The following is a 14,093-nucleotide window of genomic DNA, read 5'->3' as shown; positions in this document are numbered from 1 at the left end:
CAGAGCAAAATGCCACAAATTTTGTATATTATTATTTCCCCGCCTAAAGGATAAATTGTAGAGTAAGTAAAGATAAAAACTGAGGGATAAAAGTTGAAATATAGTTAAAAAGTAATTTTACGAAATTAATTTAGTTTTCATCTTATTTGACTGTAACAATAATAGTAAAAATTTTCAGAAACCATTTTGAATGTCCAAGAGGGCTTATTTTGATTTTATTTAGAAGGAAACATTGATTGAATGCAATATTAAACAAGAAAAATAAAAGTCCCTCTTGCCCCATAAGACATACTGTTATTATATATGTAAAATTTAATGTCAAAAGGACTTTTTCGAAAAAAAAATCCTCACAGCTATATTAAACAATTGAAAATCATCAATACTATGCGGAAAAATCAATATGTTTTGTATTTATTGGGAGTCAAACCTTGTTTCCAGTCTTACATTCTTATAATATTTCGCATATTTTGCTTTGGTGAGTTAAAGACATTTTTCTAATTTTTTTGTACTAAACATTTTTAACTGTAATATTTACACAACACTCAATTAGTACTCAATTTATACTTATCCTGCGTTAAACATCAAAAAATTGATTTGAACTACGTGAAATTAGAGGTGGCACTCTTGCCCCGGGTGTCCTTCTTGCCCCATGTCCCCCCTACGATTATACTCTTTGCCCAGGGAAGTCAAGGAAAAGATCTTGGACCGACCGGGAATCGAACCCAGACACCTTCAGCATGGCTTTGCTTTGTAGCCGCGGATTCTAAACACTCGGCTGTACACAAATATACATCAAGTTAAAGTTTATTTACTTTTACTTTTACTCATACTAATTTACCCTGAGTACTGTAAGGTTAATTTAGGTGGCCTGAGGGTTGCCACCCAAATTAACCTTACAGTCGAAAATATCACCCCCGAAACAACATTAAGTATCCAGTTTCTTCTTCTAGGTATACCGGTACACAGCAAAGGAATAACATTTGAAGGGGGATCCCTAGTGGTATACATATTATACATCTATTTATAAGTTTTTATGATTGAAACCATTGAACCTTGCACAGCTGTGCCTATAGCAGGGAGATTCAAAAGTGTTATCTAATATTCGCATACGAACACTTATGCCGGTAATTTACATGTTTTTAATGGCTATCTTAATGTGGTGACACTAATTAAACATAGGATCAAGTAGCTATTTCTGCATTCAAAGCTCATAAAGATAAATCTTGTTTTGCCATAAGGTTACCACAATGGCGCACAATGATTGGCAAAATTTGATTCCAGTGACACGATTTCCAAAAACGCAAAATCTATCAGCGCACTATGGTACAGAGGACAGATTTACGAAGAAAGATGAATTCAGAGCTTTGAGATTAAGCTTTCTTGTGCAAGGTTCCTTGCATGAGTAGGGCCCTGTGATCGGTATTCTTAAAAAAATAGAGTTTGACCGTAAATTATGATTTGAGGATTCGACCGATCAAAGCTTATTTATAAAAATTGAATTTGGGGAGATGAAATTTCAAAACTGTTCCTGTGAAAAAAATGAGATTTTACGTTTTTTGTTAATTAAGTTTATCTAACATAAATACTTCAAACCGAAATGACATATTTGCCAATTTTTCACATCGTGCAAATATGACCTGAAGTTTTATTTAAAAACCTTGCTAAAAACAAAGTTCTTGATTTTTCTGTATCTCAGCGATGCTTACTTCCATTATTTTGAACTAATAACTTTATTTAACCAAGTTGCGGACCAATAATTTTAAATCCTTTCAACATTACTCTCTCACTATGATCTCTTATACAATCCGTTAATCTTAAAATGCTCACAAATGCATACCATTCCAAAGTTAGGAAAAGAACAAACAACCTAACAAACTTTTTACGACCTGCCTTGCATGATGGCTATCGTAGGATTTTAGGATCCAGACAGTCGGTGGTGAGCTTTTCTAACAGCAGCATGTGTGAACTGTGCGGGCAATAGTGGTGTACCTAGATAGTTTTAGGTATTAAAATGAATTTACACTACATTATTGCCATCGTGATCGCGATGGGCGTTAAAATTTCCGTCACCGATTCTTTTTCTACAGAAGTGAAACAGCGTGAGTAATTCTATATGTGGCGGAAAGCTTTATCGAAAGTATGATATGAAATTGGATGGTTTTTTTAGAGGACGAGCCATGGAAAATGCAGCCTCAGCTATATGACTACGATGATTTCGATGATTGCCGACGCAGAAACCCGAGTTTTCGTTACAATGTCGTCAAAGCACATATTGTTCAGAATACAAGTTCAGTAATGTGGCAACGTATCACAGTAAGTGTTTCAATTTTTTAAAGATGATAATGTAATTCCTTCCTAAATTTACGATTTTAGCATACATTTTACTTTTTCTTTTTTTTTTGGTGTTACGTTCTTACTGGGACAGAACCTGCTACTCAGTTTAGTATTTTTTATGAAAACTTTTAAATTTATTGACTGAGAGCTGGCTTCGCCATTTGACTATTTTTCCGTTCGTTGTTGTGTGGCAAGTATAATACCTAAGATAATGTATGTCTCAAAAGGCCGAGAATATTCCCAACCCGAAAAGATCTTCGATCAATAAGGTTCGAAGTTTAAACATCCTCTGCATGGTCTTGCTGTATAACTGCTCGTTTGTCATGCTTGATGCAATCTTTGAGGAGGTATTTACATAGATTCCAGAATAAAATTGCGAATAAATTCCACAAGTGTAACTAAAAATTGTTACATATGTATGAATTGTATCCTTGATATTCTATGGGTCCATCTTTATGCTAGTGGTATCGTCCGCGATAACAAAGTAAAGCCATGCTGAAGGTGTTTGGGTTTAATTCCCGGTCGGTCCAAGAACTTTCCATAATGAAATTTCCTTGACGAAGGCATAAATAAAATTACGGGTTCACTATGGGCGTCAGGGAGCCAACATTGAAAAAATGAATTGTGGTATTTTTTTTTCTACTCTACAATATTTACTTGACTTCTAGAAATAAATTCATGCCGTTATGGGCTTCATAGTCGTGCGGTTAGCGGCGTCAATCGTTTAGGCGTATTGTGCCATGAAGTGTGGGTTCGATTCCCGCCCCAGTCGGAGAAAACCTTTCGTCAAACGAAAAATTCTTCACTGGTCCACTGGTCGTTCCGTGTGTCCGTTGTCTAATGTTAGTTATGTTCAGTCTGTGCAGCCCATGGCTGAAGACGGTGTAAATTGTCTTTTAAAAAAAATACATGTCATAGCCTTCATTTTGATTAACAGACAAAAATGCTCAGAAAATACGTTTTCTGTGTTTTCTGGGTAAAATAAATTTTGAAATTAATTTTTACTCAAAAATTTTCATTTGATTTTCACAATCAATTTTATGTCGAAAAAGCTATGTGTCATCGCATTGAATTTTGACTTACAGGTTGGTCCAGAAAATAGGGGTTATGGTAGTATATTAGGTTAAATAAATTTTTAATGCAATCAAAAATTTCAATTTTTGCTCATACATGTTCAGTTGACTTCTACAAGTAAATTCATGATGAAAAAACTACATGTCATAGCTTTGCGTTTTTATTTACAGACGAACAAACTCGGGAAATAAGATTTTTGTACTATTTTCAAGGTAAAAACAATTTTGATAGTACCGTCGTTGGGGGTGACAATGGGTCAAAAAGGGATATGTGCGATTTATTTTTTGAATAACTATTGCAATTTAACTCCAATAAACTTCAAATTTGGTGTGTATGTACTTGGATGGTACATTAACAACTGTTCAAAAAATAAAAGTCAAATATTTATTCACAGCGGCACCACAAGTGAATGAAAAATGACCCAATCTCACCCCATAGAGGGGGTGACATTGGGTCACTGTAATTGAAATAACTTGTTTTTGAGAATATGATTTCAAAACCATTCACAACTGAAAAATATTGATAAAACACGATGCAAACAAGACAAAAAGATATCTTAGATGTTTCACAAGTATGATAAACCCACTTAAAAGAAAGATTATACTGCAAATTGGAGAGCTATGAGAAAAAATATGTAAACCCAACATTAATCGTCAAGTTTACATAAATTTTTTTGGTGTTTCCTTCAAATTGTCTCAAAGTCTCATCCCCATTGCTATAAAGCCCATTCAGTTTCCCTAAAGGTGTAGTGGAACAGTGATTATTTTAAACCTTCGCAAATAGTTAAATTTCGGTGCGACATTCCACGATCAATAAATTTCAGGCAGAAGTTGACGTCATAATCCCAGTATTTCAGCGATCCAACCCATTTGTACTTCCGTGAGATGTTTCTATAATATGAAAACACTGATAAATAATCAAATTTAAAAAAAAAACACCCTTTTGATAAAAGTTTACGATGTTGCTGCGCACGAAACACAGTTGCTGGTTTGAGAAGTTGTCAAAATGCGTTGTATTGTTATTCAATGCACGGAATACTCAAGTAGACTTGTTTGATGTTTCAGAGATGCTGTATTTAGAAAGAATAAACACATCTTAATGAAAAAAGAGAACACCCGGCACCGTAAAATGTCAAAAAAGTGGACTTGGAATTTCATTTACTATCGTTCTTGCTTGACCCAATCTCACCCCCATTTTCAATGTTTTAGACATCGTACCGAAAAAAAAGGTTTTTTTGTGGGAAAATCAAACAGATTTCGGAAAATACCTGTGATGTGTAATGAAAAGACTTTCAACATTCTACTAATAAAACGATAGAGGCTAGAGTACATGCGTGATACTTTGTACAGGAGAAATTTACTGTTGTAAATTTTATCTAGTTTCAACATGCAAATTTATGGATGTAGTGAACAAAAACTACTATTTCTAAAAATGAATTTTGTTATGAATTATGTGTAATAATATGTTCCCTAACATATGAATTATTAATTTTAGCAATATCAGCGTTACTAGCTGAAATATTTCACAAAACATATTTTTCCGTTTTGACCCAATCTCACCCCCTAGACCCATTGTCACCCCCATCGACGGTAGTTAAAAATTTCTTTTCCTGCTCTACAATATTCACTCGACTTCTAAAAAATTTTGATTCAATTTTGATTTTCAGACAAAAAAAAAAGCTGAGGAAATACGTTTTCTGTGGTTTTGAGCGTAATTGGATTTTTTTTTTACTCAAACATGCTCACTTGGCTTTCACAATCATTTTTATCTCGAAAAAACTATATGTCATCGCTTTGAATTTTGGGTTACAGGCAAATGGGTTCAAAAATGGAGTGTGTAATATTTTAAGTAAAAGAAATTTTGAGTGTAATCAAAAATTTCAATTTCTGCTGAAACTTGTTCACTACATTCAAATAAGCAAATTAATGTCGAAAAAACTCCATATCACCGCTTTATTGTTTTATTGTCGAATTTGTGGAAAATATGCGTTTGTCAAAAAAAACTAGAAAGTGTCTTTTGCTTAATAACTTTGGGTAGACGTATTTCATAACCCTAATAATGAACATCAATCTTGAATAGTGTCCGGTTCCATTGCTGATTTTTTTCAAATCACTTCGAGAACGGCAGAGATATGCTTGGTCAAAGTTGCACTTCGGACTTTCTGAAGAAGGTTAGGGGGTTAGGGTGTACAGGTGTTAATAATCAAATTCATTGTTTCATTATAGGCCCTACTCAAAAGTTGTTTTTTGAAAATAAAACATCAACTTCACATCACAACAAAACATCAAATTACACATCACAATCACGAAACTTATACTTCACAAGATGATTTAAATATTTATGTCCGCCAGGTTATATGAAAATTATCCATCGTGAGATTTCAGTTAAGCAGTCTCGAAAACATCAAATGAATTATTTAGATTTTTTTTCGATATGCGAATGCGAAAATGGAAACTATGGCATAGATAGCTCTTAGTATGGCCCATAAAAAAATGCGAAAATTGTTTGATCGTGAATTTAGCATCCACAATCTTTATTTTCGTTGTGTTTGTGATTGAAAGTAATTTCTTATTATTCTTATTTTGGCATTATTTTCTTGCTGTCAAAAATAATGTAATAAAGCAAAGAAGTTTAAAGGTTATGTCCGCTCAAAGCTAGAAACAGCGTTTGATTGTCTTATACTCTGGTGATAAACTTTTCACCTTCGAAAATCACACTTTGTTGTTGAAAATATTAGTTTGTTTGGTATCAGAGGATATGGAGGAGTTCTTAGAGAACGTGTTTTGCATGATCACAATAAAATATTTTGCCAGGGTCTTGTTTTGTAGGGCATTTGCGTCTTATGGGATTGATATGCCTTTATTTTTTGTTAAAGTTTAATAAGAAATAAACACAGAGGTCTATAACAGTTTTTTGAGGAAAAACTTATCAAATTATGGGCCCTATTTTATAAGTCGAGTCGACCAAAAACTACTCGACTGGAGTCACTATCGACCAAAAATTTTGCTCGACTTGGCTCTGTCTCTCGAGCTTATCGACAGTTGTCACTCTATGTGACTGGATTACTATGGTAGTCGAGGGGTGACATCTGAAATATGCATGCTTACTTTGATCGACAATGACTACAGACGAGTCACATGAATCCACTCAATTTACAAAATAGACCCCTATATCAATACTAGCTCATAGGTTTTGAGCAATACAGAGCTTATCACACTTATACGAAGTTTCAACACGGCTCTCCAAAATGAGCAGTTTTTTTCGAAAATATGGTTATGTCTCAAATGATCCAGGTATTCTATCATTTGATGTGGGCGAATGCTGGAGACAAGGCCTGTGAAGGTCGTCACCCCATCATTGATGTTTTAGAAGCTTTCATCACAAAGATATTGAACTTGATGACTGCATGATAAAATTTGAAGGTATGTTTCCAATTCCTCTCTAGTCAGGTGAAAGAAACATATAAAAATCATATCCAAAACAAAAACCTAAGTTTAAACAGATTAAACAATACAAATAATGAACGATATTTGTTTCGTTCACATTTTCCTCATAAAAACTACCATAAAACATGATATGACAATTTTCGCATTTTTTTATGGGCCATACTGAATGGAAGTGAGTACTTAGCTGAGAAGCAGATTCTATCTTAGTAGGGATGTAATTCCAAGAAGAAGCACGGGAAAATGTTGCGGATCACTTTTCAGTGACTTGCTCACTTTTTTGAAGCCAGTCACTTTAAAGTCTCTTTTTTGAAGCCATTTCAACTAAACTCACTCTTTTCGTCAAAAAGTCACTTATCTCATCTATTTTGAGCTAAATTTTTGGAAGAAAATTATGAATCGGCCTAAAAAACACGTAAAGAAACACGTCTGATTATGTTGGGAGTAATAGTGGAAGTGAAGAAAATTTTATTGCTCTAATGTCTAAGCCTACTACAATATGATATTCTAGGTTGCTATGGGTAGTCCTGCGGTTGCCATCCAACACCCCTGCTCAACCGAATAATCCTAGTTTACTTCGCAGCATCTCAAATGTCCCCGTGACAATCCTTTGGTGAACAGGTCTGCCAACTGCTCATTTGTCGGAATGTACTGGATCTTGAACGTACCATCTTGTAGCTTCTCACGAATGAAATTATACCGGATGTCCACGTGCTTCATCCTTGTGTGGTCACGTGGCTCCTGGGCAATGCAGATGCAAGACTGATTATCTTCATGGAGCACTACGGGTTGGTCCAGCTTTATTCCGAGTTCGAGGATAAGGTTTCGCAGCCAGATTGCTTCACACACAGCGTGACTGAGCGAAACATACTCAGCTTCAGTTGAAGAGAGGGCAACGGTGCTTTGCTTGCGAGTCATCCAGGAAACTGTACCATCAAACACTTGAAACACGTTACCCGAGATGGACCGGCGGTCGGCCGGGTCGTTCCCCCAATCAGCGTCAGCACATCCAACTAGTGGCGCCCATCCTTCGTTCCTCCGGAATGTCAGACCGTGGTTCACAGTACCCTTCAAGTAGCGGAGAATGCGCTTCAGGTGACTCAAATGTTCGCTTGTCGGTGCAGATTGGTACCTGCTGAAGAAGTTGACCGCAGCACTTATATCCGGTCTTCACGACAGTGCCAGGTACATCAAGCACCCTATCAGCTCTCGATATGGTTCGGTGCTTCATCTTCGCGGCGTTCTAGCTTCAGGTTCGGTTCCAGTGGCGTCGGTGCAGGTTTGCAATTCGCCATGCCAAACCGCTGCAGGAGGTCGTCAACGTACTTCGGCTGGTTGATCTTCATCGTTCCTTTCGCTTGGTCTCAGTCGATCTTGAGGCCGAGGAACATCTTCAATAAGCCGACGTCAGTCATTTCGAATCTTGTTGACAGCTTCTTCTTCATTTCGGCTATCACGTCCATCCGGTTTGAGACCAGAATTATGTCGTCCACATATAGCAGGAGATACACAACGATCATCCCATCGCTCCACCAATAAAGACAGCTATCTAGATTGGAACGTCGGAAGCCCAGCTGGATTACAAAGTTGTGGAACTCCGAGTTCCAGCTCCGGGGAGCCTGCTTCAATCCGTAGAGGGACTTCTTCAGGCGACACACAATGCACTGTCCGGCAGTGATATTATGGAAAAAATCTTTCTGCAATGCTAAGCGTTTATGCTTTGCTGAAAGCTTTAGTCCAGAAGTTAGAAGGTGATAGCTCTATTGCAAATCTCAGTGACCCATTTCAGAATGGCTGGAGAGACACGTCCATTCAGAAGTCACTGTCACTAACAATAAGCCCCGCATGTATGCATTACCGTTATCAAATGGATAATGATAATATAAACACACTTCCAGTTCAAAAGATGTTGTCTTTAGAACCGGCGTGAATTTAGTTTTTTTTGCAAGCATAATACTCAGAACAATCTCACCGAAAACCATCTAAGGCGGCGTTGCCATCACCATGGAAACCTTCTACCCAACCTTTGGCTGTGGGGTTGGCCTTTCTTCCCCCTTCACGTCGCGCATCCGTTCATCGCTACACCATGCCACTTTTTTTCACAGTTTCGTATTGCTATATATTTTTCATTTGAACTTATGTTTACGCACATTAATTCCTAAATCACTATTTTCTGTAGGTTCTTTATTGGTACCATTGTATAGAGCACTAATTGTAACGTTCAATTTCCGGGGCGTTCGGCGTCTCACTTTCACATTCCCGGACACACGAAAGTCACACTTTTCTTCCAATCATTGGCCACTCAAAGATCCATCATCTGATTAAATTCCTCACCGGCAAAATAAAAAAAATAAATAAATCAACTAAAAATTCGCGCAATATGCACTGCAATTCACACAATCTCGCATCTCACATTCACATGCACTCTAGCCAATTTCTAATGTTCTTATCGTCACATCACACAATCAACACTTTTCTTCCATAGTTTTGCCGGGTGGTATAGCACCATCAGCCATTTGAAACGTTTTCGAAATTTCCGCGATCCGAGATGGAACGTGACAGCGAATTTGAAAAGCAGCCACACGCGCGCAAAGCCTGCTGCGATCACCCAGATATCTGAAGAAAGTTCACCAAAAATGTTTTTAGATCAGCTTTTTACCAACCGCTAGAAATCTGATATCTACAATCTACTTGAAATTTCATTAGATTGTTCATTTCACTATCAACTTTTTATTGATTTTCCAAAGAACCTTCAAGTATTTGGTCTTCCATTTTTCCGAATGCCATCACCCCGAATTACATTACCTCGAAAGTACCATTACCGAATTCCATCATCTCAAATGCTATTTCCCCGAATTTACAATTATCTTGACATGACGACAATGATGACATTTCCACATGATATTGGAATTCGAGGTAATGTCATTCGGGGTTATGGGTCGTTCGGGTTTTGGAATTCGGAGTAATGGCATTCGGGTTAGTGGAATTTGGGGTAATGTAATTCGGGGTAAAGGGGTAGAATAATTTTACGGTAATGGTCATATTTCTGAACATTTTCAACGAATCTTAATGCGTCCGGCGGCATTCAACTTCCTATAAGTTCTAATTTCTAGGAAAATTGTAAACATCTAAACAACTGTTAAGGAAGATTGACTGGACTTTGATGATGATAATTGGAGGTTTCGTTTTTCAGTCAAGAATTAAGCGTTGATTATCGAAACGTTGGCATTGATTCAAAATAATCACTGCACAATGGATCGCATCGACAACTTAGCCGGAAAAAAGTTTTTTCTCTGTTCTCATCGATTTTAGACGTTTGATATCTTCAGAGAAGTTATTGAGTTTCGCATCTTTTTAGAAAAAAAAAGTTGAATAGGGTGACTCTTATTTAAGTTAAAATTTTGACTCAAACTTTTATGTTTGATGAAATTTGTGGCTGCGCTCTTGTGCAAATTTTTAGAAAATGTTATTTTGAACAAGAATACAAAATTATCTTTAAAATCCACGAAGAAACTTTGATTTGCTTTGATCCTTGTTGCTTCCGCCATGTTTTCAGAAGATTGACAAGAATGATTGGAAATCTGTGATTATTAACACTCCAAATGACATTTTGAACTGTAATTGAATGATTTTTGATTCGGGCATCGAAGAAAAAAAAACCGTCATAAGTTACATGTTATTCATTTGTTTCCATGTAATTCAATTATATGCTTAAAGTCATACAGATGCGCACCAAAAATCATCGAAACATTGGATGATTATAGTTCGATAGACGGTGGATGCATCACGTTCTTTCATAATCATTCAAAATAAGGATTATGATGATTTGCAGTCAAGTGAATTGAAAATCATTCAATTCATGGCGGGAGATTTCGTTCAGTGCACACGATATACGCGAAAATGCCAACATTGACAAACAAAGCTCTCATTTAATAACTGTGGAAGTGCTCATAAGAATATTGAGCTGTATAGCAGGTTCTGTCCCAGTGAGGACGTAATGCCTAGAAGAAGAAGGTGGTTTAATTTTATTGCTAAGTTTTTGGTAATAATATCATAATATTTTCAGCAACATTCTAACGATCCCCGCCACTATCAGCGAAACGCTTTGGAAATCGGCATTTGTCTAGATCGGTGCAAATGGGCTACTAATGTAGAAATGAGTATTGAACAGCAAGCCGGAATATGTGCCGCCGATCGAGTATGGACAAACTACCAGTTGAAATCTATCCCGGAAACCTTAGTCAGTATTTCTGCAGACGATTACGATCGACCAGTTGGTATGGTATTTAAAACACTTTGTAAGATACTATTTCATGTTTTCATTGGTTTACATCTGAAACAGGAACTTTGGAAATGATCTTCTGTTTGACGGTTTTGTCTATAGTATTGTTAATAGTTACTTGCACTATTATTGACTTTCAAGGCATTTATACAGGTAAAAAATCCAAACAAGATACGTCAGCAGAATTTATGAGAAAGTTCCCATATTTATTTGCAGAATCTTTGGTAGTCAAAGCATTCTCCTTATCGGGGAATTTAAAAAAGCTTGGATCACTCAACTCTAGATCCAGACAGGATCTCCTATTCCTGGACGGTATTCGTGTGCTGACCATGCTAACAATCGTATTATGTCACGCATCCATTCCGATGATCCGAATGCCCCTGAAAAATCCAGAGAAAATGGAACAACAGTTCAGCATGTTTTGGTTCCCGATTGCCATGGCAGGCAACACCTATTTGGTGCAGATATTTTTCGTCATCGGTGGAGTGGTACTGGCGGTTAATTTCATGGATCATATTAAAACACATCCCCAGTTTAAAATGTGGTATTTGATGGATAGGATTTTGAACCGATTAGTTCGGTAAGCTATTGGTATAGTGAAAAAAGTTAATTATTATTGAACATTCTGTTTTGTTTTCAGAATTCTGCCAGTTTATTCCTTTGTTATCCTTTTTCAAGTTTCTTGGTACAATAGACTTAAAAATGGTCCTATTGCAGAGAGGTATCAAGACCACTGTATGGAGAATTGGTGGACGAATTTACTGTTTGTCAATAATTACATTGAAGCGAACAAACCGGTTGGAATATGGTAAATAATTAAAAAACAATTCCGATTGACATCTTCATCATTTTTCAGTGCTTGCAGTTCACTTGGTATCTTGGAGCTGATTTTCAATTATTTCTAGTAGGGACGATAATACTGATGTTCATTTGGAGGTAAGTGCTTGACCTGAATCTGAAATCAATTTTACAGTCGCTAAAATATTTCTTGTTTTTAGATTCCCGAAATTTATTAATGCATCGATTTGCTTCATGGTAATCTTTGCATTAGTAGTTCCGGCTGCTGTGATTTATTTCAACAATTTAGACGCAACCGTTATGATGATCGTTCGGTAAAATTACTCTTGAATTACAATCAGCACAAACTGATCTTACAGAAAGATCAAATAATTATTTTTAGATACGTGATTGATGAAATCCGAAATCTCGACTATTACCTAAAAGTGTATGTCACATTTGAAAGTAATGCAGGAAATTACTTTTTCGGTGTGGTTACAGGGATTGTGTATCACCATTTTGTCGAACATGGTAAAACATTGGAGGACATACAGGTAAATATGGTTTATCTTCAACTATTTTTTTAACAAAATCATCTGCAAATAAAAAATTTCATCCAAAGAATGATTGTAATACATAATAAGAGCTATTTTTAAACTCTTTTAGGGCATCTTTAGCTCGCCATACGATTCGTAACATTGCTGATGATGCCTTTAGTTTTTGTTGTGAACCATACTTTGAATCAAATATTCCTTTCAATTTTAAACCGAATATTTCTAATCCCATTTACAGCATTTCAGTGCCATGTTCCTGTCGGCAGTCGCATTCTTCGTTACATTGAACACCTTGACGATGTGTCTCCCACTTGACCACCCCGCAGAACCATCGCTAATTCTCGCTCTTTATGGATCTCTTTTTGATATGTCCACTGAATTGATTATTATTAGAGTGCTTTTGCCATAAAGGCATATCGTGTTAATTGTATTACGAAAGGCGTAAACTTGATTCATAGTGTATTTGTCAAATGTTTATAGCAAATACCTTCTAATAAACGATCCGACGACTGTCGGTCTCTCTTGTTATCCTGACATCGAACGAACAACACGTATCTCTACGAAGCTCCGAAACCTACAAGTACCTTTTACTTAACACCTTCACCGTTACGATAAGTCTGCCCGCGAGTGTCCGCTTGCTGAATCTTAATCACTTTTTTTAACCAAGTTATTGGTACATAATATTTGGCGACGAGGTAAAGCAGGAAACCGTAGTGAAGTGATTTTTTTTCCTTCGCTGCGAGAGGCGGCAGCAGAAAATTGCACTACCACCTGAGCGGCGGCTGGAATTCAACCTTCAAGAGGTCGGATTCCCCATCATCACGGCGGCGGAGTTTTCACGTTCGTGGTGGCAGCAGTAACGAAGGGTATCGGAAGTCATCCGGAGACGTTCCGAAGGATTGATAGAGGTAAGAAACAGTTTTTTTTTTGTCTAAAGCGTGTTTTTTGTGCTTTGAAAACGCCATTTTGTGGCATAAAACGACGCTAAGTGATATCTATTGTGTTGATAGACAAAGACTAGACAATACCAAGTGTGAATAATTAACGGAAGCCAATTATTAGATTTTATGAGAGTTTTTTTTTCCTTTTATTTCTGTTAAGTGCAGGTTGTTTAGGAACGACAGTAAGCCGAGTGATTTTCCGACTGGAATCGCAGTTTTAGAAATTTGTGTTTCTGATAATTTTGTCGGCGTTTGTGGGACAAATTTACATTAGCATAATGGCGTACGTAGCCCCGAATATTGACCCATACCGCAAAGGGCAATCTTTTGCATCCTGGTTTAAGCGGCTTGGTTATCATTTTCGCATTAATAAGGTGGCGGATGAGAATAAGAAGGACAAAATGTTCCTCTTGGGGGGCGAATATCTTTTTGAAGTGGCACAGAATTTGTATCTCAGCGAGCAATTGCTTGACGCAGCTCCGCTTGATGAATTGGTACAGAAACTTAAACAAAAACTAGACAAGACGGATTCAGCTTTAATTCATCGTTTTAAATTCGGTTCTCGCATTCAGCAACCTGGTGAAACTGCCAGCGATTTTCTTTTTTCTCTAAAACTCCAAGCTGAGTATTGTAATTTTAAGGACGACAAAGACGGTCGCATCCTTGATCGTGTTCTCATTGGTTTGTC

The 14,093-nt window shown here is 36.8% G+C and overlaps 1 protein-coding gene across 1 annotated transcript; it reads left to right on the top strand.

Annotated features, from left to right (window-relative positions):
• The first annotated feature begins 2,151 nt into the window (after positions 1-2,151).
• LOC110680633 (nose resistant to fluoxetine protein 6-like) lies at positions 2,152-13,186 on the top strand. The gene is made up of 10 exons (XM_021856428.1): positions 2,152-2,313; positions 10,918-11,128; positions 11,194-11,286; positions 11,350-11,713; positions 11,774-11,930; positions 11,990-12,069; positions 12,132-12,245; positions 12,314-12,464; positions 12,703-12,833; positions 13,132-13,186. Exons 1-10 carry the CDS (start codon positions 2,155-2,157, stop codon positions 13,184-13,186), a joined length of 1,515 nt encoding a protein of 504 aa, XP_021712120.1. The 5' UTR covers positions 2,152-2,154.
• Positions 13,187-14,093: the final 907 nt, after the last annotated feature.

Source organism: Aedes aegypti, unplaced genomic scaffold, assembly GCF_002204515.2.
Source record: "Aedes aegypti strain LVP_AGWG unplaced genomic scaffold, AaegL5.0 Primary Assembly AGWG_AaegL5_hic_scaff_1679_PBJ_arrow, whole genome shotgun sequence".
Taxonomy (NCBI): Eukaryota; Metazoa; Arthropoda; class Insecta; order Diptera; family Culicidae; genus Aedes; species Aedes aegypti.
This window is presented reverse-complemented; position numbering and strand designations above follow the sequence as displayed.

Bases quoted from the DNA above. Each gene is read 5' to 3' on its own strand.
- LOC110680633 (XM_021856428.1), top strand. From the start codon at position 2,155: ATGGTTTTTTTAGAGGACGAGCCATGGAAAATGCAGCCTCAGCTATAT. The intron at 2,314-10,917 runs GTAAGTGTTTCA...TAATATTTTCAG, and splicing joins TAATGTGGCAACGTATCACA to CAACATTCTAACGATCCCCG. The intron at 11,129-11,193 runs GTATGGTATTTA...CATCTGAAACAG, and splicing joins CGATTACGATCGACCAGTTG to GAACTTTGGAAATGATCTTC.